This window comes from Leptosomus discolor, chromosome 2, assembly GCF_034619465.1.
Source record: "Leptosomus discolor isolate bLepDis1 chromosome 2, bLepDis1.hap2, whole genome shotgun sequence".
NCBI lineage: Eukaryota > Metazoa > Chordata > Aves > Leptosomiformes > Leptosomidae > Leptosomus > Leptosomus discolor.
In genome coordinates this window covers 104610506-104638267 of record NC_141392.1, presented here as the reverse complement: position 1 = coordinate 104638267, position 27762 = coordinate 104610506, and the positions used below count along the sequence as shown (strand labels likewise).

Sequence of the window (27762 nt, the reverse complement as noted above, 5' to 3'; positions counted from 1 at the left end):
TGACCTCGTCTGACTTTCTCAGTGCTGAGCACAAAGGTCACTGATTTGGTATGTCTTCCTAAGGAGATTTGCACTAGTGTAGCTAATACAGAAAGATAAACACCAGCAAATATTGCTAATGCAATCCAGGCTTCCACTGGTGAGTTCAGATTTCACCTTTCACCATGAATTTCTTGTGCAATTCCATTTGTTTTTTCCATTTTTTTACAAAGTCATTTCTCTTCGTAAATAATCAGACAGCAGTACATTAAGATGCCCTGTCTCAAACTTGCCAAAGGCTAGGTAGTTACACCACCAACTCATCCCAGGAGCAGGGTTTGCAGTTTGACCCTTCACAGTCCCATGGAAAATCTGGGTGCTAATGGTTGCCAGAAAAGACAATTAATATTTGCAATGTTTCTCACAGACCCAAAACAGAGCTCATCCAGGCACAAAAGAGATGGCACCCTGATTTGAAAAATTTCCAGTCTGAAGGTTATGGAAAGAGGGAGATTTTCTGCCTGTTACTATGGCAACAGGTTTAAAAGGGAATTTGTCACCAGGCTGCTGTTTCTTCCTGCACCCCATAGGAAAATCAGGATGAGACCTCCTCCATCTCAGTGGGTTGAGCTGAGTAGAAAAGTTCACAACACAATGACAAAGCAGCAAGAGGCAGCACCAAGGGTGTACAGCTGAGTAGATAATGATGAACACCAAAAAGTAAAAGAAATAATTGTTTTGGGTCAGACCAAGGCTGAAACTCTGAAATTTTTGGTGAATTAAAAGGCTGCAAAGAATTGATGCTGAAGCAAACAGAAAATCAAATAATTTTCTGCAGTTCTGACAAGTTAAAAGCTATATTGAATGTTTAAAAAAAAAAATAAAGAGGATTTTGAAATAGAAAGGTATTTAAAGTTGAGCAGTCATATATTCCGTGGCAATAATCAATGTTTTCAAGAATTAATGCTTAGATTATTTCTTTCCCAGAAGAGCACTCTATAAAATAAGAAAAATCTTTAAAATATATTCATGTTTTAGAGAAATAATAAAAGGCAATTTACAAAGGATGTATGATAAATATTTTTGCTTGGATATAGAAACATTAGTTCCTTGCCGTCCCCTCGGTATTACAGAGGATGGTAAACTTCCTCCATGACATATCATTATAAATAAAGGACAAATTCAGAAGAATTCCAGAAACAATAAGCAAATAAAAATTCATTCCGGAAGTTCATAAATATCAGCATTATTTATTCTGCTTGTTTTTCATTTAAAATCAACAATAAGTATTTTTTATTAGAGAGGAAACCTTGGAGATTTGGTAGTTCCATTCAGCTGGCTAGTTAGTCCAAGTGATTTGGATCCTTGGGATTAAATCCTGGCTCTTGTGCTATCAATGGCAGCATTTCAGCAGAACCAGTTTCACCCTTCCATGACATCATCTTCCTGACTGTGGACTCTTCCAGGCTTTTAACATATTTATTCCAGTACAGCATGAATTGTACTTTCTGTAAAATACAGCCCTGTTTAGAGGTGATCCTCCTCATGTGAGACCAGGATCCATAGGTAAACTGACCAAGAACTTTTCTCAGCAAACATTTAGAACTAAACCCAACCCCAGTGAAGTTAATGAGAGATTTGTCAGTGCCATCAATGTGGCAAGGATTTCCCTTTTACTTCCGGAGTTGTGTGTAGATTCCTGTGTATATCGTTGAGTGTACAACACAATTACTTTGGCTTTCTTTAATTGCTGATAAAATTGTTACAGTTTTAATGACGAAGGAAACTGATTGTCTCCTGTATCTGACCTAGTAACTGCAAGCAGCAAAATTTTCTCCTTTAGGTAGATAAGTCCATAAAGCCAGGCACAATAAGCAACAAAGGCAGTTTAATGGTGTTGGCTTAGTTTTTCTGGTCTGTATTTGGAAGCATTATAAACAATTTTCTTATAACCAATTGTTCAATGATGTTTGCATAATGAAGCCCTGGTTGACTCCATACAGCTATGTTTCTACAGAAGATTGTGTATTAGTTAGTTTAGGTCAATCTAAACCTGATTTTTTTTTTTTTTCAAATGCTTCACTAATCATATGGATACTGTTAGTTAGTTAGATAATTTTGTGAACTTACCTCTGCCACTGCACTGTCAAAAAGGTGAATAGTGGCGATGTACTTCAAACTTGAAAAGCACTGTGAAGGTCTGTGCTACATACCAATCATACACTTCACTAGAGCATCATACACTTCAAGCCAATGGAAGCTAATTTTTCACCATCCTGAGGATTCCCTGCATCCCTCCGCTTCAAACGCTGGAGCTTCTTGCACATCCCATATTGCCTCATATGGATTTCTTTCCTGTCCTTTGTCATGGCACAGGCACAATATTGTGCCTGTCATAATCCCCACACAGTCTGAGTGCCCATGCTTCCACCCTTGTCATCGTTCCTCAAATACTGTTTCCACATTTCTCCTTTTTCACATGTGGCACACCCTGTTCTCTGTGACAGGCAGTCGGTGTTGTAACCCTGCTTTAGCATGTCCCTGTCACTGCTTTCACCAGCGATCAGAGTCCTCTGTGCTTGTCTTCCTCCCAGTATATTGTACTATGTGTCCCCTAAAATTCAATACCCCCACCTCGCACCTCGCCACCTCAAAGATCCCATTCTCACTCATCGACAGTTATCCTGCATTCCTTTTACTACATTCCTTTTTCTCTGATGGTGCTTATTTATCTCAGAAACAAATCCCTTGGGATGTTGGATTGTCAGTCTACTAACCTCTATTTGAAAGATGAATGGAGCTGAAGTCAGAGAATTGTGCTGAGCAATATGATTGGGTGCCATCAAATACTTTTTCCACCTGCAGACCTCTGCGTCAGTGTTTGAAACTGCGACTTATGGAATAAATGGCAGCACTCCACGTGCTCCTTACTTCGTCAGTCAGTTTTCTGACTTTGTTCCAAATGGGTATGTTCTGGTCACTGACGCTGTTTTAGGAATAAAATTTGCATGTCCATTTTTATCTAACACGGGAGTTATAAAAACCATCTTACCCTTGGTCATTTTTCATCATGTGGTTCCACTGAATTAGCTTGGGCTGTCAAATCATTTTCCATGTTTTAGCATTAGACATATGCCTCAGACCACCTAAATTTATATATTTATGATGTAGCTTTCTGCATCGGAACTTGTCATCCGCAGCTTTCACTGCAGGCAGCAGAGATAAATATGTACATGAAGGGTGGTATTCATTTGACATTTTTTAGATGTGTACTTCAGGCTGAGATGAATCATGCCAGTTTCTATGCTCCAAAAAAACCCCACATCAAGACAGCATATTTGTAACAATCTTTGACCCATGTTGCTCTTGAAATCATATCTATATATTGGTTGGAAGAGTCCTATTTACATAGTACGAAACTATGATGGCAACAGTTTAACTGTATGGACTGATCACATCCTCTAGCTCTATTTAATCTGCTAGTATAAACACAGCCATACCACAAGGACTGCTCAGGATCCTGAATGGAGAGGTACTTAATTTCCTGGCTTAAGTGTCACAACAGGACAGGAATCCACCTGCAGCCCATGGCTTGTGTTTTTTTGACAGCCTTGGGCATTTTGGTTTTTGGTTTGAGGTCCTCAGAACTGCCTACTTCTCTCCTTTGACTGTGCAGGGAGACTGCGTGCATAAAGGACCTCGTTGTGATAGTCCTAAGAGAGATGATATTATTAATTTTTCAGGGGATGTTACCCCTCAAAGTCCAATATTTCAAGTAAGCAGCCTGAGATGTTAGATAGCAGTTCACAGATAGGTGAATACACTGCATGCAGTGCAAATGCATCAAATCAGTGTAATGGAAAATAAAAGTCCTCTTCTAAAGCTGCAGGTTAAAGTTAGGTAGTCACCCAGTCTTTGCAATTTTATGTAGATTTTATACAAGGTGGTGTGCTACATAAGTAGGTTAGAAATCTCATGAGACCAGAATAGCAGCTTGAGGCATTTCCAAAATTTCTTCCTTGCACTTGGCTGTTTAGTCACTCTTCTCAATCCCTGGAAATATTAATTTTCAAGGTTAGAATAAAACAGAGAAAAATACTAGAACAAGCTAAAGAGGAAACAGTGCTCATCTAACGTTACTTACTGCAGTCGATGAACATACAAATCTCCAGCTAAAACATTTTATTTATGCATTTTAATATTTAATATGTATTGTTTTGATTAATATACTCAATTTTACACTATTTAATATTTGGATTAGTTATAGGTTAGGCTGTGAGTATATTTTTTTCATAATACATTGCAGCACTAATTGAGCTGAGTGAAACAGCACAATGCAGCAGTCTGGTTTTCTATACTGCATCTTTTTGAAAGCTAGATTAAGTATCTCTTTTCAGCAATGCATTTTACTGGTTGCAGTATGCAAAAGAGCTGTTTCTTCTCCAAAGAAAACAGCACAAATGTTTCAGATGGGTTAGCAGTTTACCAAGGTGCTTATAAGGTTAAAGCAATTTAAATTAATTTCTCAATAGAAAAGGAAGTGCTTTGCAAAGGAAAAAAAAAAAAAAAAAAAAAAACAACACACACATAAATAAATAAATAAATAAAAGCAAAAATAAGGCACCATTTAGTAGTTCCAGGAATTATTATTATGCTCTGAAAGCTTGCTTTCAATACATAACACACAAAAATATTTGTACAAAAAGATTTGTGGAGACATGCAATTCCTATGAATGTCAGAGAGGTTTCCAGTGTTTTCACATTGATTCTCTTTAACAAAGAGCAGTGTTCCAGGAACTCTAGAGATGCACAGTGCTTATTTTTCTTTGCTTAGAGGGTTTTTTTGCCCTTTTGCCCTAGAAGAATTAATGTTAATTCTAATTCATTATTTCAAACAATACGCTTGGTCCTTGAACCTCTTTTTCTTCCCTTGATACTGACTGGCACAAGGAAGAAGCTTACATGCTCTAAAAACTGTGACCAGTCCCTGAAGACAGGCAGACTAACATCTGCTTGGAGTAAGAGAGCAACTCTCTTAGTATCATAAAGTCCAGAAGAAAAAACAGGGGAGGAAAGCAGAAAAGGACATGGCATAACAAGGAGAGAGTTAAAATAGAGCGGAAGGGATGCAGAAATCCTTCTATCTGACAAGGTTAACATTTCACTTATGTCTGTACAGCAGTCTCAGAGAAGAGCTTTAAGGGATTTTCAGAATTTTGGAATTACTGGATTCTCTCTGACATAGCAACTTGTTTTGGTCTAGGTACACCCCACGGTCTTTATGTATTGTCTGACTAACCATTGAGTCAACAGAAAGATACCGTTTTGCTCTGATGAAATCTGAAAAACAGCCATTCCTGTCTTCATACACAATTTTTTTTTTCTCTGTTCCCATTCCTCTGCCTTCTTTGGATTACGTTTATTTGTTCTTCTGTCTCTCTTCAGTTCTTTGGTTCTGATGGAGGCACTTTCTTTAAAGGACTAGACATTAGTATCCTCAATTACTTTTGCATTGTTTAGAGTGATTACCCTAAAAAACAAAACAAAACATATTTTATTCTAGATACCATAATCTTCAAGACATAAACTACAGTTCTAGTGCAATCTGTCATTACTGGATATGTCTGGATATTATTTTGTTGTACCAAAATCTTAAATTTCTTTTCAAAGTATTGAGGAAAAAAAAACATTAATACTGTAGCTTTACGAATTTTTATGAATCAGCTGAGCTGTGGACATTGAACATAGACACACTTTTAGCCCTTTGCAAATGCTAGAAAAGTGTGTTAGCTTAACTGAATTTTAAGCTAGTACATTTTTCTTTGCATTTCTGGCAGGCTAGGAGCCAGCACATGGTCAGTTAAACCGGTCTTGTACCATACAGTAATTCATTCAGCTGTAGCTCAACTGTTTCTTCGAGCCTTAAAATACGCTTCCTGAACAAAGCTGACTGAATAGTACGAAGCACAGATAACTTGGTAAATTTATATAAGAGAATGCAAAATTTTGAAGATTTTCAGAGGGTTTCTAAGAAGAAGCGATGTGCCTAGCACACAGAACAGGTTTGATGTCCCAAGCAGCACCTAAACCTAATTGGAGTGATAAATTTAGGTGATGCACATGTAAGTAATTTGAAACTTTATCTGTAACAGCTACTCTCCATGGCAGATTTAAGAGGGGAAAATTACTTTTGGAAAATGTCCCCTTCTTAATTCAGTTTTTAATTATTTTGATTATGCTTATTAAATGCCTATAGATGTTTCTAACTACCATGTTTCAAACAAAAAAAAATTCTGATGTTCCATGGGGCACATAAAATGCTATAAGGCTGTGACAGCAACATATAGAAAACAGCATTTTTCTATAGTTGCACTGACCTAAAATCATAGGGATTCATGAGGGACAGAAAAACTGTTGTTAGGTTATCCGTTGCAGTGCAATCAAATCGTGCTGCCTCATATTCCTAGGGATGTAACAGGATGAAAATGTTTGAAGGCTTTTGGGCTATGTGTGATGCTGTGTAAGGCCTAAAGAAATCATCAGGGACTAGCAGTTCCATGCTAGGGAACTCATTTAAACTAGTTTCTTATTCCTACATAACGCTTTCTTTTGTTCTGTATCTCTGTCATGCCCTTCCTTTTTTTTTTTTTTTTTTTTAATGCATTGGCGAGACTTGGTGCAAGAGTTACTTTCATTCATAGATGTGCAAGATTGTGACAAAAAGACTCAAGCTTGACTCTCATCATGCTGCCAGTTTGATGGAAGAGCCTCCTTCCACCTCCCTCTGGCTCATGCCACTGTGAAAATTAAAATCGGCAAATCCACAAGCACTCTGGAAAATGTTGCCTGTATTCCAGTTCATTTTCTGTAAAAGGAGAACAATGCCTTCACCATCTCATGGGACTGTAAAAACTAATGCAGTACTCTCTGTCAGGTGCTTTGGGAACCCTTTATTGGAAGCACAGACTAACTTCAACACATGGACCATTATTATTCCCCTGATAACATTTAGTAATATACTGGGTTAAGTACCATTAATTACAGTGCTACTTATGTGGCTGAATCCCAATGCACTGTTATAATTTACTACCTTGTCTATATATAGCTGTACTTTTAATTGGATAATCAAAATTATGTTATTTCAGAGAAAGTTATATTTCCTTTTTGTAACCGCATTTATGCAGGGTATTATAAACTAAATGGTACAACAGACTGAGTAACCAACAGTAATAAGTTTTTAATTTAATGTGAAAATAGCCAAGAAAATAGAAGCAGAAAAGGACGTAAGCACACACACATCAGTTTCACATCATAATAAAGTCTAGAGGTGACATTTGGACCCTTAAACCCATCTTTGACTTTAGTGTAGCAGGATTGTGCCTAGGATGAAGAATACTTTATTGTTTATTAGTTGAATGCTACATTCATTTTAAAACATTATGTGGAGCTCTGTTGAAATTAGGATGTAACAAAATTATTCAAGCATCTTCCACTATAGGAAATTTAGAGCATTTAGGTTATGAGATTGCTCATGCTAAACACTTGCAACAAATTGCATTCGGTACTGAAGGTATCATGACATAACACTTATTAGTTGAATAAAATTGGAGAGATATAGATATTGATATCCAAGCATCGAGATTTCACCAGCAGTGGGAACATGATTTAGGAGAGTTTTCTCATATGCTTAGAAACTCCTCAAAGTGGTGTTGGCTACTGTGTTATCTCTCCAGGTTGGTCTCCAGTGCCCAGTTACATTGTTATACATAAAAAGTACATATTCTCTGGCTTCCATTCTCATTATGGACTTCAGCTTCCTTGTATCAGGCACCTGTGCAAGCTTATTCAGATTCTTGAGAGCAAATTTGAAGAAAGACTGTGCTAAGTGGGTTGTATAAACACTTATGTATCTGTCTGATCCTCTGAAGGATTTTCTTGCATCCTATATCTTTGTCTGCTTTTGAAATGTTGCTTTAATAAGCTGAAATTGAAGAGGGAAAGTGAATGCAAAAATCAAATTGAAGCATTTCTGGGGTTTTTAATCTTCTGTTTGTAGCATTTGACAGCTGCAAGAAATTGCATGAGAGAAAAAAAAAATCAAAGGCTTTGCTTTACAAGCTGCTCTTATTTAGTATTCGTGCTTGTTTAATAACGACCACTTGGAGCACATGATCCATAGGAACCAATAATCAAGTATCTAAAAACTTGAGGCTTGAACCTGAAGATATTTGTTTTATCAGGAATATCATACAATTATTAAATAAATATTTTGTAATGTGGACATAAAAAGGGAAAAAATGCTTTATGGAGAAGACTTTACATGTGTGGGAATAGCAATAATACTTCTGGACTAAAGATAACAGATGTTCGAATAGTATGAAATGCTTATTCATAAACTGTTTAGTGATATGAAAATTAAGCTTCATTTCAGCATGTTCATTTTCTTTTTCTCTTTGCTGTTTATTATTTATGTTTATGAACAGTGAACTTGGGATCCTGAAACTGAGATTCGTTTAAGAAGATGAGGTTCAGTTTGTGATACAAAAATGGCTGCATGGAGAAAGCATACATTTAGGTTAAGATACCCAGCTGAGAAACCACAGAAACAGAAACTAGACCCATGTAGCTTAAATGACTAGCCGCAAAGCTTGACATATGAATTCCAAATATCAAACGATAAACTGAATTCTTTAATGTATCCATTAAACCTATTTGACTAAATTTGCATAATGAATAGCTTCATAAAATTTAGAACTGCTAGCAGACAATTTCATGAACAGGAAGGAGGCTGCAGTCACCCTATAATTTGCTTGTAGTGAGCATTTTAACCAGTTTTAAAATGGTGAATGAAATTCCATGAATGGTGAGACTCCCCATCAAACTCAATGAGAAAAAAATATTTCATTTTGCAATATACTTGGATTTTGCAAATTAATCTTTTAATCAGACACATAACATAGGTTTTATGTGCTCTCCTGACAGACCAGCAGTACTCATGGTCGCCTTCTCAGCACTTCAATGAAGAAAGATACTCTCCTGCTCCGAGGAATATGAAAGGATTATCTGGTAGTCGCAACCAACCACAGTTATGTTCAGCTCATACTTGTGGCTTAGCATCCCCTGAAGATTGTGAGCACACGCACGACCATATCCACCATGGGCAGGAGCCAAGGCAATCGTATCTTCTCAGCCCCACGGAGAGTTGCCCGATGGACCACCATCGTTGCTCGCCACGCAGCTCCATTCATTCTGAATGCATGATGATGCCCATGGTAATGGGCGATCACATGTCAAGTAGCACTTTCCCCAGAATGCACTACAGCTCACATTACGACTCAAGAGACGACTGCGCCATGTCTCACGGAAACCCTAAGATTAACCGTATTCCTGCAAATCTTTTGGACCAATTTGAGAAACAGCTTCCTCTTCACCGGGATGGGTTTCACACTTTACAGTACCAGAGGACCTCAACAGCTGCGGAACAACGCAGTGAGAGCCCAGGAAGAATACGCCATCTCGTTCATTCAGTCCAGAAACTTTTTACTAAATCTCATTCTCTGGAAGGATCATCCAAGGGCAATGTTAATGGAACAAAGGGAGACAGTCGAGGGGATGACCATCATCACGGGCACCATTCAAAGCATAGCAAAAGGAGTAAAAGTAAGGAGCGAAAACCAGAAAGCAAGCATAAATCTGGAATGAGCAGCTGGTGGAGCTCTGATGATAATTTGGACAGTGATAGCACTTACCGAACCCCTAGTGTGGTAAATAGGCACCATGCAGATCATATATCCCATTGCTATCCTGAGGCACTCCAGGGGCATTTTGGGGATCTCTCATTGAAGACTTCCAAAAGTAACAATGATGTGAAATGTTCGGCTTGTGAAGGGCTAGCAATGACCCCTGATGGTAAATATATGAAAAGGAGTTCTTGGTCCACGCTTACAGTAAGTCAGGCTAAAGAAGCTTATCGCAAATCATCACTGAACTTAGATAAGCCTCTGGTTCATCAGGAAATCAAACCTTCCTTGAGGCCATGCCATTACCTTCAGGTAAGAGGAAAATTTTCTTAAGGTTTGTGATGAAAAAAAGCCTCACAGTTTATGCCATAGTCATCGTAAAAAACCCAAGGGTAGTCTGTGTATCTCTCGAAGAGTATCTGTATGGCTCACCTAATGCAGATATTCCAGGAAAGTGAGAAAACTCTAGCTTTTGTCTTTGTTTATAGAGCACAGGTTTAAAACTATAAAACTGGTCCGATATAAATTAGTTTAAGGTCAGTGGATGTGTTTTCATCTTTTCACACTGATTATCTTGATAAAATCCATATATCAGACTAAAAAGCGGGCAGTTCTCCCAGCAGCCTGGGGACTAGAAAAAATGTTTCAACTACGTGCTTGAATGAGTAGTTTTAAAAACAAGCTGCGTGGAATCCTGGTTTTGTGTTCTTTTATTCCTTTTCTCTGTTTTTATAGGTAACAAGAGAATGGATTTACTGGTCTACTCAATGGCTTTGTCATGATAATGATCACTCACAAACTTCCTTTTAGTGACTGGGTCATCCAAGGTCACATTTGAGCCTCTTTTGAGATAACACTATAAGCTATCCTTGTTAAAAGTTACATGGGTACCTCAGGGAGAAAAATATTCAGGCCTAGCATTAAGACTGCTTGTGGTGTTCTGCACACTTGTTTTCTCTAGCAGCAACCAAGAAGCTCCCACTTTCTCCTACATTTAAACTCTTATACCTGCTGCTTCCTGCTGTTTGCCACCACAAAGCCATGCTAATGTCACCTTTCAAGATGCTGCATGATGATCTGGATCTTAAAGTTATGTGGGTTTAAAAAATAGCTTCCAAAACAATTTTTTAGACATTTACATCATTTACATGGCCCAGGACCAGAACAGTCCCATGACACGTGACATTAACACATGAAGGTGTACAGGGAACTGCAGTGGGAGCAGAGCAGAAAGGAAGGAGTAGCTGGGAGGATAACTTCTTCTTCTAGCTTTGCCACTGGAAAAAACATACTATGCAAATATTCTCTTAGGTATTTTTACCAAGTACAGCCTGCAAAGCCCACATTGTTCTGAGTACCTTCTCTTTTATTTCTTTTTAAGGAACTTCTCTTAATGCAGAACTTAACTGATTCTCACATTAACACGGGCAAATCTCCACTCCAGATTTATGTATTTAGAGATTTTCAGTTCCTGTGGGCTAGGCAGTAGCCAGCAAATGCAGACTAGCAACAAATATTGCACTTTTGTGCAGAGTTCTCTTCTCTCTGAGCGATAGGATTCCAAAAGTAATGAGTCACATTTGAAGAGCCGAATCTTTTCAAATGCATATGCAGACATCCAGGATCAGTCTTCCCTACTGAAACGGGGAAAGTTCCTCATTGCAGAGAAAGGAAAATAAAGAAATTGCAATCCTCATAGCATTACCATACAAATTGATTCCAATTTAGAATGGCAGCTGTGATATTTTATCATCTCCAAGTACAGTTCTCACGTATGTAAAACAGCCTGCACTTCCCTGAAAGTTTTTAATCTAACTCAACAAGCCAGAACTGGAAGCATGTCCTGTACAGACTTCCACTTGTGTCTCTGTTCTAAAACTGCGTGTACAGCTCTGACGTTACAGAGAAGTTTAGGTATGGCTAGCTTTTTCCTCGCCGTGGCATACTCCTACACAGGCAGCTCTGCTTCCTCTACATCTCTGCTGAGTTTTGTGCTTTCCTTCTCATCGTATTCCATTTTTTCTTCTTCCCCCCTCTTTATATCTCATTTTTCTTCGCAGAAGCCACCAGTTTTTACTTTTCATGGGTCTTCTTCTTACTCCCAACTTATATCAGCATCCTCAAGTGAATGTGAAACACTGAGTTCACAAACTAGCTTGGTTATCGCTAAGCTTTAGATCAAGCCCAGTGGCGAGCCTAGGGAGCAGGAAAGCACACATTTTGAAAGTCATTGTTTTATGTTTTGTGAATTGGGATGACTACAGAAAGGAATTTTCATCCAGTAATTAGGAAGGTTCATCCAGCTTAAAATCTAGGAGATGTGAATTTAAAGTTTTGCTGCACAAGAGACACTGTGATCTTTGGTTTTAAGCCCCTTTAAAAATGAGATAGTAGCCATTCCCTATTCACAGGGATCCTATAATGGAAATTTGTTAAGAGTCCAGTGCTCAATTACTACCATAAAGAATCTATAACTGTGTCCAAAGCAATAATACCAGGAATTCTATAACAGAAATATTCTTATTACAAAATATTAAAATAAAATATATGTTCTGTAGAATCTCAATATACCATTCAGAGCATAGATATCATTGAGACTGAGTGGCTGGCTTATTCACTAGCCCAAGGTCAGCAAAGAACAGGAAAGGACCCCATTCTGTCAATGTCATAACTAAATGTTTAGTTTTGAAACTTCTACTTTGAGGGATGCTGTGCTGTCACACTGTAATCATTAAGACCGGAGACATAAGTCTCATTATTAACTCTGACGTGAACTTTCTCTGTGACCCATGAAACGTAATTTGTTGATCACTGCACACTTCGATTACTCCATCTGCAAGACTGAGGAGCTATACTTAACTTTTCTTATGGCAGTGTGAGAAGCATCACCAAGTAATGACTGGATAAAAGTAATCATTCGGTTCAGAAACTGAGAGAGGTAGAGAAATACATCACGATCCCTAGCCAGAAGAGTTTACTGCCTTGCTCCAGAATATCTGCCAATGAGAATTCAAGGGATTATATAGTTGATTATACAGCAGCAGATTTCCCTGAGGTGCACAAGTGAACAGATTAGCGTAAAACCCCAGGCCCTTCACAGGATCTCTGTGTTTATAGCATTACAACATATGATATTAAAAGACATTTCTCCTGAGTGATGTCAGCAATATATTTTTTAATTCTTTGTAAAGCAAAGCTGTGAAATTATAGTCTTTCAGTAATCTTATAGATGAATATGAAAACATACCTCAGAATAATAAACATTAATTTTCTATGTTTATATATTAATAATATAATATTATTTCTATATATATGGCTTTTATTCTGCTACCTAGCTATATGAGGATTCAGTGTGCCCAACTCACTTTTCTATCTACTGGTCTTCTTCTACTTCTTTTATCTTTTGACAACTGTATAAAATACTGCTACTTCTGTTTTACACTGGAGAGTTTTGATATAGAGTCCCAAACTGGAAGACATGGCAGTGTCTTAGCCCTGTGATTGAGACCATTTTTTCTGTGTTGTGTTTCTGGGCTTCCATTTATGTCTTGCACAGTAATTACTAAGCTGCCTTTTCCTTAAGACTGAAACTCTGAAGAGTGAACAAAGGAAATTTCTTTCTAAGAAGAGAGCTTCTACCAAATTCAGATACCTGAAAACAGGAGATAAGAAAAGAGGTTTTGAAGGCATCTACATATTATATGCTTAAGTCATGTCCTATAGTTGAAAGCAGGTATTTCTTTAACTGGTAAATCTCCAAGCTTAATCTCTGGCTGCTCACTTAGGGTTTCGTATTCCCTGTTTCTCCACAGAGAGTCCTTGCAGCTGGGGGATCTCCTTGTACAGCAAGTGTGCTGTTGTAAGTTAGAGATGATTCAGTCAATGTACCTTGTTCCAGCATGAGTAGTCATCTAGCCCTAAAGTGGACAGTTTCAGAGAACTAATTTTGTAGAAGTAATGCTGTACAAAATAGTGATTACTTTTCTCATCTAAAGCTTGGATTAGATTTGCATAACTCTTGCTACAGTGGAGGCGGTGGGAACACACAGAGAGAAGGGAAAAGGGAAGAATGGGAAGCTCCTTTGGGGTCCAGTTTATTGTTAAATCAAGCTTAGCTGTAACGTGAACCAGATGGTCAACTAGCACCTCAAGAGCAGAGAGCAGTCATTTGTAACTGTACACTAATAACATTTATCAGATTCTTATGAATGATTAGCAACAGTTTTTATGTATGAGCCTTTAATTTCTGTTTTGAATGCAGACAAATTGAGCTACAAATGCATTTCTGGGCACCAAACACTTCCGTCATCTCACTCAGTGGGCAGAATACCCCGAGTAGATCACACATGCAGTAAAGCACTCTTTTGCATAGTTTTAGCTATAGCAGCTGCTACTATTTTCCATGTCATTTTAATTTTAATATAAAATATGTTAAGAAAAAGATAAATGAGTTGCAAGATCTCTTCTGTCTTCATCAGCTGTTTTGGCTAATTATGTTCAACATGTATATAGTGCTATGACTTTGATTAATTTCACTCTGGTATGAGTACTAGTGAGGAGCAAAGATTTTCAACAGGAAAAATGGCTATGAACTAGATAGCTGTGCTAAAATGGTGGATACAAAAGTGTCACTTACAGGTTCCAGGACTGAAATACCTGTGAATACTAGTTAAAGAAAAGCAATTCCTACAATAAAGCCAAAAGACAGGCAGAAGCATAGCACTCGCCATCACTGAAGTTCTGGAGCACAGTGCTACGTGTTACTGATTAATATTCCTCCCTCAGCCATTCAACAGCCCGTGAAGCAGCAAGCAATCAAGGTAAACATACCACAAGGTACAGTGAATGAGTCAGCACCAGAAAAGAAAATAGCATGTTGTTCTAAAAATGGCTTCAGCCCACTCCTGTCTTCCTAGTGCATTTAAGTACTAGCGTCATCCATTACAGCAGTGGCACTGCTAAGCATGTGGGTAATAATGTCAGCTGTGTACTCTACAGAATGAAAGAAAAGCACAAGAGGTGATCTCTTAAAAAGGAAAAAGAAAAAAGCAGCAGTTTCAACAAGGTTTTTTTCTGGTTTAAGTTATGCCTACACGGAGAAAAGAGCTTTGAGAACAAGTTAATGGATAAGTAGGCATTAAGCCTTGTTACATTTTTCCAGGAACTCTTCTGGGGACAGGACAGATACCCACAAACGAGACCATTGCCCTCAAGAGGCATGCTATGGTTTTGCACTTTCCCTCTGTTTTGCAAGGATGGATGGATTTGAACTCAATGCACTTCATCTTTGTGGAACTAGATTGTATCTGTTTGCTTGACATAAAATCCATATATGAACTACAGAAACTGCACCTAATACTCTAGCAACTGATGCATACTGTGGAGTTAGGCAAAGCTAGCAGTTTTGATACTAGCATCCAAATCACTGTCACCCACACTGCCTTCACAATGCTTTATGACCAGCCACCACTCCAGAATTGACTGGGTTGTTTTCACAGCAGGAAAAACTAGTATAGATAGTAAGGTAGCAGGGTTGTCTGTATCCTAAATCAGCATGGATACATGCTGTACCATTTTGATTTCTACAGCCCATTAGAGTCTCACAAGGATGTCTCAGCTAGCCCTGTGCCCTCCCAGTCACGAGTGGAGGTGTGCAAGAGAAACCTGTAATTCCCAGACAATAAAAGGCAAATGGTGGCATGATTAATGCCCCACAGTCCATTCACAGTGTTAATGCCAGCCTGCAACAACCAGTGCAGCACCTGGGGCCTCTCTGTGGAGTTATTCCCCAGGTTAGTAAGGGCGTAATCCTCCCGTGCAGAGCAGCAAGCTCAGTCGCTTGTACTTGTTCCTTACAATGCTCTTGCTAGCCATAATATCTCTGAAGTATTGCACTTATGATATTAAGAACATTAAATAAAAAGGATTTAATAAAGCTGACACTTCCTTGTATTTATGAATGCTGATGGTTTCATGTGTCACAAAGAAACCCAGAATACTTCTTAAATACCCCTCCCAAGGGAAAAAAAAATAAAAATAAAAAAAAAAAAATACATTCAGTCAATGACAGTGTTAAGCTCTGACCAAACAGTTGTCTCAGGTTACCAGTATATTGAATTAGTCTGTTAATCAGTGATACAACACCACACTGCTTCCATGCCCATGTACTAGGACACTAGTATTGGCTGAAATGAACTGCTGAAGCTTCTTTCCAAACAAGAGTAGAAAGATTTCAGAGTTAGTATTTTCTTAAAGCTGCCAAAGCAAGTCCCTATTACTGTAGAAATGTCAAAGCTAGGAGTAGAAAATGGAGGCCATGATCCCACTGCCCTTTAATCGGGGCAAATTGTCCTCCTTTATAACGTTAGTACAGTGTGTTGCCAAATTGTTTTTCAACGTTCACTTCACCGAAGCTGAAGGCTGACCTTTCCAGTTGTTACCCAAAGGTGTTGCTGGGTCTGAAGAAGTTTCCAGCCAGGAGTAACTTATTATTTTATACACTCAGGCCAGCTGCATCTGTCAAACAATACTGCCAGGAACGCACACTCAGGGCTGTAATGACTGCACACTCTCCTATGCTGCAGGCTTGCTGCCTAGAGCAGAACCAGCTCCTTGCCTGAGCAGTCTATGCCATTTTTCCTGCAAGGAGTTTACTGTAAAAAATGGTGAAGCATTCATAAATGTTGCTTTGATTGGTTTTTTTTCCATCTGGTTTTGACTATCTTACACTGCTGTGCTTAAATGTTGTTTTTTAAAGTGGAGTTGCAGGTGTGTTTAAAAGCCTGAATGTCTATATGGACAACATACCTGGTACTTCTGGTAAGGGAACTGGTCTTTTGAAAAGTGTTCAGATACTTAAGCGTTATCTAGTAGCTAGACAGGAAAAAAAAATACCCATTTCATTCTCTAAGCTAAATAATTGGAGTCATCTGGAGTTAACTGTTCAAAACTGTCAGTCATTAATTAAAATGAGAAAAATGGATGAAAGGCAAATATATATATGTATTTTATATAGCCTTTAAAATTATTTAGGTTTTAAAGACCTGCACTGTTTTTTTCAGTAGTAGCCCTATAACAAATAGGGAAAAAAAAGTTATATAATTTCTTGCTTAGATTAAATGAGACACTGTTTACTACAGGCCATCTTTTGGGTCAGCGCTGGATATGCTGCCTTTTAGGTTCTTCTTCCCTGTTTAGCCTTATAATAGCTCTGCAACATTGGAATGCTTGCCACACCTGCAGTCTCTGTGGGTTTAGAGGTGCTGTGCATTGTGTGTTGGGAGCACCTCTCCTTTTCTTCCTTTAAGGGCATTTTTGTCTCTTACTCTATACTTCTGTGACTATGAATTGTCTGTGGGGTCTTGCCCCACTCACACAGGTAATGCTAAGGTGATAACTCTGAATTTCCCTTAGTGTCTACAGTGGTAAAGGCGAAGATAGTGCCAGAGGGACCTACAGATGATTTTGGCTGATGGGTCATGCAATGCTGAGAGTCCGGGCTGAAGGTGCTGATGATACTTTATTTTCCCATTTCTGAAAGTGGCTAGAAAAGGACAGAATAGTAAGGCACTTCAACGCCTGTGCTGTGCCGCACAGAGCCCCAGCTGCCTGCAGGAGTGTTGGACATAATGCAGTGGGGCCACAGGGATGCAGGTGACCCTCTGTCAGCAGGAGCGCATCCCTCAGATGCTCAGAGTCTTGTCTCCTACAGCTTTATCAGTCACAAAATGCAGGCTGTTTTTCTTCACTGTGCTGTGCAGATAGCTGGGCTCCATTCACTCTGCAAATGTGGTTCAGGAAATTCAGTCTATGTCTCCCAAAAATATCTGCCAGTAAAACTTGGTTAGCTTCAGTTGCTGATGTTGTGTCCCCCTGGGCCTTGTCTGCTGCCCTGTTAGTCAGGCAGCCCAGCTGGCAGGTATATTCTTGGCTCCCCTTCACCTGTAGTGAGTGGCAAGCTGCAATCCAGTTTAGGTCTTTAGCCTTTTGATGCTTGGTTTTAGCAGAATTTGCACTGTAATTAAATCAATTCGATTAGTACAGAAAGATGTAAAGAAAAATGCAACTATGAGATGGCTCACAAAGGCAAAGAGACAGAAAAACAACCTCTGGATGCATGACTATGGCAAATTAATTGGCAGAAATGCTGTGTTTTGTGGCAAGCATAAGAAATCCCAAATTTTGTTCTTTGATGCTTCTGTGGACCTCCATTACTAAAATAATTGCTACCGTATGCTACGTGTATGCTATCAAACGGCATAGTGTCAGGATTGTTTCCTTGGAACTGCATCCTGATCCTCTGTGATCTTATGTGGCTTGGCCTGTCTTGGGCATTGTTTCAATCCAACCCAGTCAGTATTTCCCTAAACAGTTCCTGGGTGCAGTTCAGGACTTACCACAGGCCAGGGACCGTTCCTAATAATCACACTGATTTGGAGGCAAAGATTGCTCAATAGTATGAGTGCAGAGCAGTGCAGGCCAGTTGACCTCCAGGCGAGACAGTGGGTCTGCAGTTAATAATGTATGCACAGCCGTAGGGTAATCACTGTACTATTTTCAGCCTTCTCTCTCACTAGTACTGATGATTGCGCAGCAGCACCATGAGTTGGAGCAACTCACCAGTTCAGCTGAAAATTTATCTTTATGGTTGTTATTAGGGTAATTTTCCAGGCAGCACTCTAAGTCACTTCAGCATTACTAGCATAGAATCATGGAATCATAGACTCATAGAATAGTTTGGGCTGGAAGGAACCTTTAAAGGCCATCTAGTCCAACCCCCCTGCTGTGAGTAGGGACATATTTAGCGAGATCAGGTTCCTCAGAGCCCCATCCAACCTGACCTGGAATGTTTCCAGGGATGGAGCTTCTACTACCACCTCTGGGCAATCTGTTCCTGCGTTTCACCACCATCCTTGTAAAAAATTTCTTCCTTATATCTAGTCTAAATCTACCATCTTTCAGTTTAAAATCATTGCTCCTTGTCCTATTACAACAGGCCCTACTAATACTGGAAGGCTGTTATAAGGTCTCCCTGGAGCCTTCTCTTCTCCAGACTGAACAACCCCAATGCTCTCAGCCTGTCCTTATAGGGGAGGTGCTCCCCGATCATTTTTGTGGCCGTCCTCTGAATTCTTTCCAAGACATCCATGTCTTTCTTGTGCTGAGGACTCCAGAGCTGGACGCAGTACTCCAGGTGGGGTCTCACCAGAATTAGATGAGAGTGGGAGAATCGCTTACCTTGACCTGCTGGCCAGGCTTCTTTTGATGCAGCCCAGGATATGGTTGGCCTTCTGGGCTGTAAGCACACTCTGCCAGTTCACGTCCAGCTTTTCATGCACCAGTACCCCCAAGTCCTTCTCAGCAGGGCTGCTCTCAATCTTTTCATCCCCCAGCCTGTATTGATATCGGGGATTGCCCCAACTCAGGTGCAGGACCTTGCTCTTGGCCTTGTTGAACCTCATGAGGTTCACACGGGCCCGCTTCTCAAGCTTGTCAAGGTCCCTCTGAATGGCATCCTGTCCCTCAAGCATTTCAACCACACCACTCAGTTTAGTGTCATCTGCAAACTTGCTGAGGGTGTACCCGATCCCACCATCTATATCACTGATGAAGATATTAAACAGCACCTGTCCCAGTATGGACCCCTGAGGGATGCCACTTGTCACCGATCTCCATTTGGACATTGAGCCATTGACCACTACCCTCTGGATGTGTACGTCCAACCTATTCCTCACCCACGGAACAGTCCACCCATCAAATCCATATCTTTCCAATTTAGAGAGAAGAGTGTTTTGGGGGACCATGTCAAAGGCCTTACAGAAGTCCAGACAGACAACACCCATATCTCTTCACTCGTCCACAGATGTAGTCAATCCGTCATAGAAGGCCACTAGGTTGGTCATGCAGGACTTGACCTTGGTGAAGCCATGCTGTTTGTGTCAAATCACCTCCCTGTCCTCCATGTGCCTTAGCATAGCTTCTAGGATGATCTGTTCCATGATCTTCCCAGGCACAGGGGTGAGGCTGACAGGTCAGCAGTTCCCAGGGTCCTCCTTTCTACCCTTTTTAAAAATGGGTGCAATGTTTCCTTTTTCCAGTCACCAGGGACTTCACCTGACTGCCATGACTTTTCAAATATCATGGAAAGTGGCTTGGCAACTACATTGGCCAATTCCCTCAGGAATCTGGAATGTATTTCACCAGGTCCCACAGACTCATGTATGTTCAGGTTCCTCAGGTGGTCATGAACCTGACCTTCTCTTGCGGTGGAGGGGCCTTTGCTCCCCAAGTCCCTGTCTTGCAGTCCATACACTCGAGAGGTGTGGGAAGAGAGGTTGCCAGTGAAGACCAAGGGTAAAAAGCCATTGAGTACCTCAGCCTTCTCAATTGTTGTTACCAGCTCGCCAGTCTTGCTCATCAGGGGGGTGCGCTTCCTTTAACCTTCCTTTTCTGGCTGACTTACCTGTAGAAGCGTTTCTCATTATTCTTTGTGTGCCTTGTCAAGTTCAGCTCCAGCCATGCCTTGGCCTTCCTGACCCCATCCCTTCACAACCAGGCAGCATCTCTATACCCTTCCCAGGACGCCTGTCCATGCTTCCACTGCCTGTGCATTTCCTTCTTGCCCTTTAGTTTGACCAACAGGTCTTGATTCAGCCATGCCAGTCTCTTGCCTTGCTTGCCTGATTTCTTACACCTGGCGGTCAAGAGCTCTTGCGCTCTATGGAAAGCATCCTTAAAAATCTGCCAGTCCTGTTCTGCGCCCTTGTCCCTGAGGGCAGTTTCCCAGGGGGTCCTGCTAACTAACTCCTTGAAGAGCTGGAAATTTGCTTTTCTAAAATTCAGCACTGCTTGAAAAGCTGAATATTGCTTCAGAAATACCTGCCCCACATAAGCTGATAGTCATATAATTTTAAAGCAGCTTGAACTGACCACAAATCAGCATCTTGAGTTACTTACCAAAGAAAATAAGCAACCAGCTGGAATCCAGGTTTCTTGATTTAATCCCTACCATTTTTTTGTCTTAGATTCAGAGGGTATATATATATATAGGTTCTTAAGTACAGGCCAAGCCCTCCCTTCAGTCTAAGCTCATCTCATATCAATGTTCTGGCACAAGATCTCAGTCAGCTCCAGGCTTAGCAGGATAAAATCATTATAGTGTGGACAAGGCCACCAGTGCCATCTGACTGCACCTTGATCCACCATGTCAAAACAGCACAGAGTCCAGAGGGTCCCAGAGAGAACCAGCAACATACCAAAGGATTTGCAGGTGGCTGAACTGCAAGGGTCTTCACCAACAATATAAGCACAGCAGGTCATGAGATGGGCATTTGGCCCATATTCATCCAAACAGTTGTCCTGGTTTGAGCTAGAACTGAACCAATTCTCCATTCAGTGATTTTACTTCTCAGCTAAGTGTCTTCTAAGTGACTGCACTTTTTGAAGTTAACGGCATATTTTTCCATAGTGTCTGCTTCTAGCAGTGATAGCACTTGATGTCTATATTTACCACCAACGGATGATATGCAGAAAGGTTTTTGCTTATACTTGCTCCTATAGAAACCAAGGTCACTGCTAAACCTTGTGGCCCATGTTGAAGCATGGTAAGTGAAAGGGTTATAAGTAAGCAAAAAGGTTGCATCTGCAGGGAGGAGTGGACAGGACAGGTGACCCAAACCTGACCAACAGTGTATTTCATTCCATGTACATCATACTCAGTATGAAGCTGAGGTATCACAAGGGTCAAGCCCTTTTCTTCTATGGCCCTTCTTTCTGAGGAGGACTCTGTCCTTTCTTCTGCTTTCAATCCCAATCCATTCACTCCTGAATCCTGTTCTTGAATCCAGTCTGGGACTTTTCAAGTGCCAGCCCTGCAGCATCGTTGGTGATGTGATCAACATCGGGGGAGTTCGATATCGTTTTTGTATATATTTTGTATATACTTCATGATTGTCTTCTTGACAATCTAAATACTAAAAAAGTATTGTTATCTTTTCTTTTTACTGTTATTGTTTCACTAAAGCTTAGGAAACACAGTGCTGGTCCTTTTTTTTTTTTGAGTTCAGCACTGTTGAGATATAAGTTATAAAGTACTATATAAAAAGAACACTGTTCTGTAGAAAATATGGAAGTGGGGGCTAAGCAATCCTGAGTACACTGGATGGAAGTCTTCTTTCCATCAAGGATCACTTAGTGCAGCTTTGCTTGGAACTACACATGAAAAACTAAAATCAGGCAGTAAATACTTCTGGATCTGGTTTGCGTATCTGAACATAGGAATATTATGTTTGTATTCTGTGATGGGTGTCCAGTTCAACCCCAACTCCCAAATCCTTGAATTCAAGTTGTTTCCAACCCAATGCATACATTGCTGGGGTCTATGTGATTTTCGTCCACTTCCTGTGATACTGTGGCTGTTCATAGCAAAGCCTGGAAAGAATGGCTGGCAGGGCAAAGATGGCTCTTGTTTTCCCAGATTAGCTCCTGCATTGATGGACAATGTCAACAGACTTTTGTGAATTGCTGCAAGAACTCTCTGTGCTTCCGAGCTGTCAAGGAGTTCAGGGAGTAGGGGGTAGTATGTGAAAATTAAAGCTAATTACAAGGATTGGCATTGTTAGTGGTGAGGAGGAGTCCCTGGCATATTTTGTAGAGATTTTTGAATGGCTTCACTGTATAATTCATATTCTTTGAACAATGAATCAGCACATTAAAAAACTCCACAGAAAAAAAATAGTTTAAAATGTGTACTGAAAATGGTGTTGAGGTGTAGACACCAGGTTAGCTACTGAGGAAACAAAGTTTTATTTTCAGATACTGCACTCTTCCCTCCTGCAAAATGCTAGACCAATAGGATCTAGAGTCTATAACCAGTAAACAGGGGAATGTCATTACAGAATCACAGAATGTTAAAGGTTGGAAGGGACCTCGAAAGATCATCTAGTCCAACCCCCCTGCCAGAGCAGGACCACCCAGAGTAGATCACACAGGAATGCATCCAGGTGGGTTTTGAATGTCTCCAGAGAAGGAGACTCCACAACCTCTCTGGGCAGCCTGTTCCAGGGCTCTGTCACTCACACAGTGAAAAAGTTTTTCCTTATGTTAATGTGGAACCTCCTGTGCTCCAGCTTGCACCCGCTGCCCCTTGTCCTGTCATTGGCCATCACCAAGAAGAGCCCAGCTCCATCCTCCTGACACTCGCCACTTACGTATTTATAAACACTAATGAGGTCACCCCTCAGTCTCCACTTCTTCAAGCTCAAGAGACCCAGCTCCCTTAGCCTTTCATCATAAGGGAGATGTTCCACCCCCTTAATCATCTCTGTGGCTCTGCGCTGGACTCTTTCAAGCAGCTCCCTGTCCTTCTTGAACTGAGGGGCCCAGAATTGGACACAATATTCCAGATGTGGTCTCACCAGGGCAGAGTAGAGAGGGAGGAGAACCTCTCTCGACCTACTGACCACACCCCTTCTAATACACCCCAGGACGCCATTGGCCTTCTTGGCCACAAGGGCACATTAGTGTCATCAACTTCAGAAGAAAATTCTAGTAATTGGTCAGTTTTCATTTTTAGGTCCAGCTCCCACCTCCTATTATAATTTCCAAGAAACTTTCTACCATGCTAAAAAGCATTTCTGTCTGCCTTGCAAGATTGTCATCTACTTTCCTCTACTTGCAGCTGTGCACAAAGGCTGTGTTTCTGAGTCTCCTTGGAGCAGAATAAACCCCCCTTGATCCAGAGGAAGCAGTTAATGACCTACTGTGCCACCTGGACTCTCACAAGTCTATGGGACTGGGTGGGATCCACTTGAGAGTACTGAGGGAGCTGGCGGAGGAGCTGGCCAAAACACTCTCTATCATTTATCAGCAGTTCTGGTTAACAGGGGAGGTCTCAGACAACTAGAGGTTTGCCAATGTGATGCTCACCTGCGAGAAGGGCTGGAAGGAGGATCCAGGGAACTACAGACCTGTCAGCCTGACCTCAGTACCAGGGAAGATTATGGAAAGGTTCATCTTGAGGGTGCTCACATGGCATGTGCAAGACACCAGGGACTCAGGCCCAGCCAGTATGGGTTCATGGGGGGCAGCTCCTGCTTAACCAACCTGATCTCTTTGTATGACCAGGTGACCTGCCTAGTCGATAAGGGGAAGGCTGTGGATGTTATCTACCTTGACTTTAGTAAAGCTTTTGACACCATCTCCCACAGCATTCTCGTAGAAAAGCTGGCAGCTGATGACTTAGGTGTATGTTTTGCTGTGTTAAAAATTGTCTGGACAGTCAAGCACAGAGAGTTGTGGTGAATGGAGTTAAATACAGCTGGCAACTGGTCACAAGCGGTATCCCCCAGGGCTTAGTCTTGCGCCCACTCTTGTTTAACATTTTTATACATTATCTGGATGAGAGGATTGAGTGCTCCCTCAGTAAGTTTGCTGATGACACTAAATTGGGTGGGAATGTTGATCTGCTTAAGGGTAAGAAGGCTCTACAGAGGGATATGGACAGGCTGTATTGATGGGCCAAGGCCAATTTTGTGAGGTTCAACAAAGCCGAGTGCTGGGTCCTACACTTGGGTCACAACAACCCCATGCAGCACTACAGGCTTGGGGAGGAGTGGCTGAAAATCTGCCCAGCAGAAAAGGACCTGGGGGTGCTGGTCGACAGCTGGCTGAACATGACCCAGCAGTGTGCCCAGGTGGCCAAGAAAGCCAACAGCATCCTGGCCTGCATCAGAAATAGTGTGGCTAGCAGGAGTAGGGAAGTGATCGTGCCCCTGTACTCGGCACTGGTGAGGCCACATCTTGAATACCATGTGCAGTTTTGGGTGCCTCACTGCAAGAAAGGCGTTGAGGTGCTGGAGCATGTCCAGAGAAAGGCAACGAAGCTGATGAAGGGTCTGGAGAAAAGGACTTATAAGGAGAGGCTGAGGGAACTGGGATTGTTTAGTCTGGAGAAGAGGCTGAGGGGAGACCTTATTGCTCTCTACAGCTACCTGAGAGGAGGTTGTAGTGAGGTGGGGGTTTGTCTATTCTCCCAAGTAACAAGTGATAGGACAAGAGGAAATGACCTCAAGTTGTGCCAGGGGACGTTTAGATTGGACATTAGGAAAAATTTCTTTACTGAAAGAGTGGTCAAACATTGGAACAGGCTGCCCGGGGAAGTGGTAGAGTCACCATCCCTGGAGGTGTTCAAAAAACATGTACATGCGGCACTTCAGAACATGGTTTAGTGAGCATGGTGGTTTTGGGTTGATGGTTGGACTCGATGATCTTAGAGGTCTCTTTCATCATTAATGATTCTATTATTCTAAGAAGGTGTGATTCAAGAGAAAATCTCTTACCTACATTTCAGATTGTATACTTTTTTTTTTTTTTTTGAGTTATCTTTTTGATCAGGCTGAGAAAGCATAAAATTACAAAAATTATGTAACTACTGCATAGTGTTTCATATCTTATCCTTCTTCATATCATTTATAGTCTAATTTCATGCACAGACAGCTTCTGCTTCTAGTAAAATGTGAAATTTATATTACTAAAATAAGATTTAGGTCATAATGAATATTTCAGTGCATTTTACATCTGCATGCTAATTAAATTTCACAGGACTCCTGTAAGGTAGGTAATCCTCATTTTAACCTTTAAGAATAAGAAATATGAAGAAGTGATAGTCATCTCCCTCAGCTGAAGCCGTATATTTAGAAGTGTTTCCTTTTAGGTAGTAAAGTGATATGCCAGATTTTAAGCAGATCAGCAGTTTAGTGATGGAACACCTTTAAAATTCTGGGAGCTGGGAGCAAACGCTGTAGAAGTGGGTGAAACAACAGGAGCAGATCTGTTTTGAAACGACAGTGGCTGTTGCCAGTTTGACTTCTTTAGTTAAATTCTAAACTATCTAAATAAATTTAAAAAAAAAAATAGAATTAACAGTGGTCAAAGTCCAGAAAGGTGAATGCAGCACTGTTTTTTCCAGTTTTGACATCAGTATTTCTTGGATACAAGGTTGAGTATTCACACTGCTAGCACTAGTTCCTGAATTGCAGCCTAGATTACCTATGTCTGACTAGATATAAGGAAAAACTTTTTCCCCCTGAGTGTGGTCAAACATTGGAACAGGTTGCCTAGAGATGCTATGGAGTGTCCATCTTTGGAAACATTTGGAACCCAGCTGGACACAATCCTGTGCAACGTGTTGTACCTGACCACCTTTGAGCAGAAGGCTGGACTAGAGACCTCCATAGCCCTTCTAACCTCAGTGATTCTATGCGTGATTCCTAGTTTATTCTGGAAGTTTGGTGATTCTGTCCCTGTTTTCCCTGACAACATGTGGTTGCTTACATGCAGAAGCTGTGCAATCTGAGAATCAGGGGACAAACATACTGCTGAAGTCCAGTCAGGGTTCTGAAATCCTTTTCTTCTGACAGGTCTAATCAGCACAACCAAGACACCCAACAGAAAGGACTTCTAACAAAACACAAGGATAGTGATTTTTCTTCTAAAACAAGGAATTTAATTTTCATAATAACAAAGTTTCTAGAATACTTGCTATGAAGACATGAGTTTAGTTTCTTCCTTAGCCTGTACAAGGTCAAACCCACATCTCTGAGATATGGGGAATCTCAGTTCCCCAAATTGCATTCTGAGCAGCAGGCTGTAAGGTGGTTTGGAGCAAAGGCACTTCTTTCTTTGTTGATACGCTCCACAAGTTTTATCCAAAGACCCTTTCACATAAAATTCATGCAAGTGTTTGGCCTAGGGACTATAACTAATCTCCTGCATGCTCGGTAAATGCCTGGATCGTGAGGCTGCAGCAACACAGCCTTTCTTGTACATGAAGACCTTCACTTCTAACCAGCCCTCCCCAGGCAATCTGTGCTTCATGAAAAGGCCATGAGTTACAAAAAGAGGAGGACACCATGCCAGTTTGTTAAGTCTTCTCCTTTACAAGCACCCCAATTGTTATTGATTAGAAGGTGAGCAGTAACGACTCCCAGTTCTACAGCTATTTTGTCATGGAAGGAAAGAATAAGGCTGCTTAGTTCTTTGAGAAAAAAAAAAATCTGAATTTGTTCTTCAGAAGATGGTTTTAGGCTGTGAATGGGAAATAACAGAAGGGCCTTTCTGCTACCTGTAATCAGATACAATAAACCCAAGAAAGAAGAAGTGTTTGAGATATTTCTTCATGATTTGCATTTTGGTTGCTAACTAAAGGGACTTTTTCATTCCTTTTGGATGCTACTCTGGAGGGGCTAACTCTCCTAAATGCCTTTTATGGAGAATTTAAGGTCCTACCTAAGGTTCTGGACTTCACTTTCAGGATTAGCTCCACGAAATGTAGTAAGTTTTAGGTACAAGGTGTTTTTTGGCCCTAGGTGACTAATGTAAGATATCACACTGAATCAGTAGCAGAACAATTAAAAGATGCCAAATTTCCTGAACCTGGTTGTGCTCCTCACAGCAACAGTGCATGAAATTTATGGAAGAGACTTATCATTTTCTGTAATAGTTATAACCAAATCAGCAGCCAGTAACAAAATTAAATGAAAAGATCCAGACCTTGTCAGCTCGTTGTTCTTACAAAAGGAAATTCATATGGTAATATGCAGTCCTCTGTGGATAGAAACTGCATATACAAGGATTCATGTTAACATCTAAAACAGGAGGAAGGCCTTTTTAGACATTATAAATATCAGCACTCATCACTATATGCAAGTAGATAATTAGGGTAATTATTCCCAATTAGCAGCTGCAAGCCCCGCAGATGGGAATTTCAGGGCCTGGTAACTGTTGTAAGAAGTTTCTGCAAGCTGCAAAGCCTTTTTCGTTTTTTTGGAAAATACACATTCAATGAGCCTCATGCATGCTGTTAAATGTTTTTGTTAATATTTCGAAATAAGAATCTTTCCTGCACTAGTACAATACTTCTACTTTTCTTTAAAACTATGTTGGGGTCTGAAGTGGCCTGGATTTGGAATAATTTTTCCAAGTTTTTAACCTATCAGCTAAAGTACATGATGAACCAGGCTGAACTGGGACTCAAATTTTGCTT

At 40.6% G+C, this 27762-nt stretch overlaps 1 protein-coding gene across 3 annotated transcripts in view; it reads left to right on the top strand.

The window, feature by feature from the left end:
* Positions 1 to 27762, top strand: part of DLGAP2 (DLG associated protein 2) — a 401254-nt gene that overhangs the window by 305169 nt on the left and 68323 nt on the right. For 2 of the 3 annotated variants that reach the window (XM_086461531.1, XM_086461530.1), the window contains one exon: positions 8962 to 10031. In XM_086461531.1, the coding sequence (XP_086317657.1) occupies positions 9030 to 10031 (1002 nt within the window). In that variant the 5' untranslated portion in view covers positions 8962 to 9029. Of the gene's footprint in view, positions 1 to 8961; positions 10032 to 27762 lie in introns of those variants that run through there. The other variant, XM_086461529.1, reaches the window with a different exon arrangement.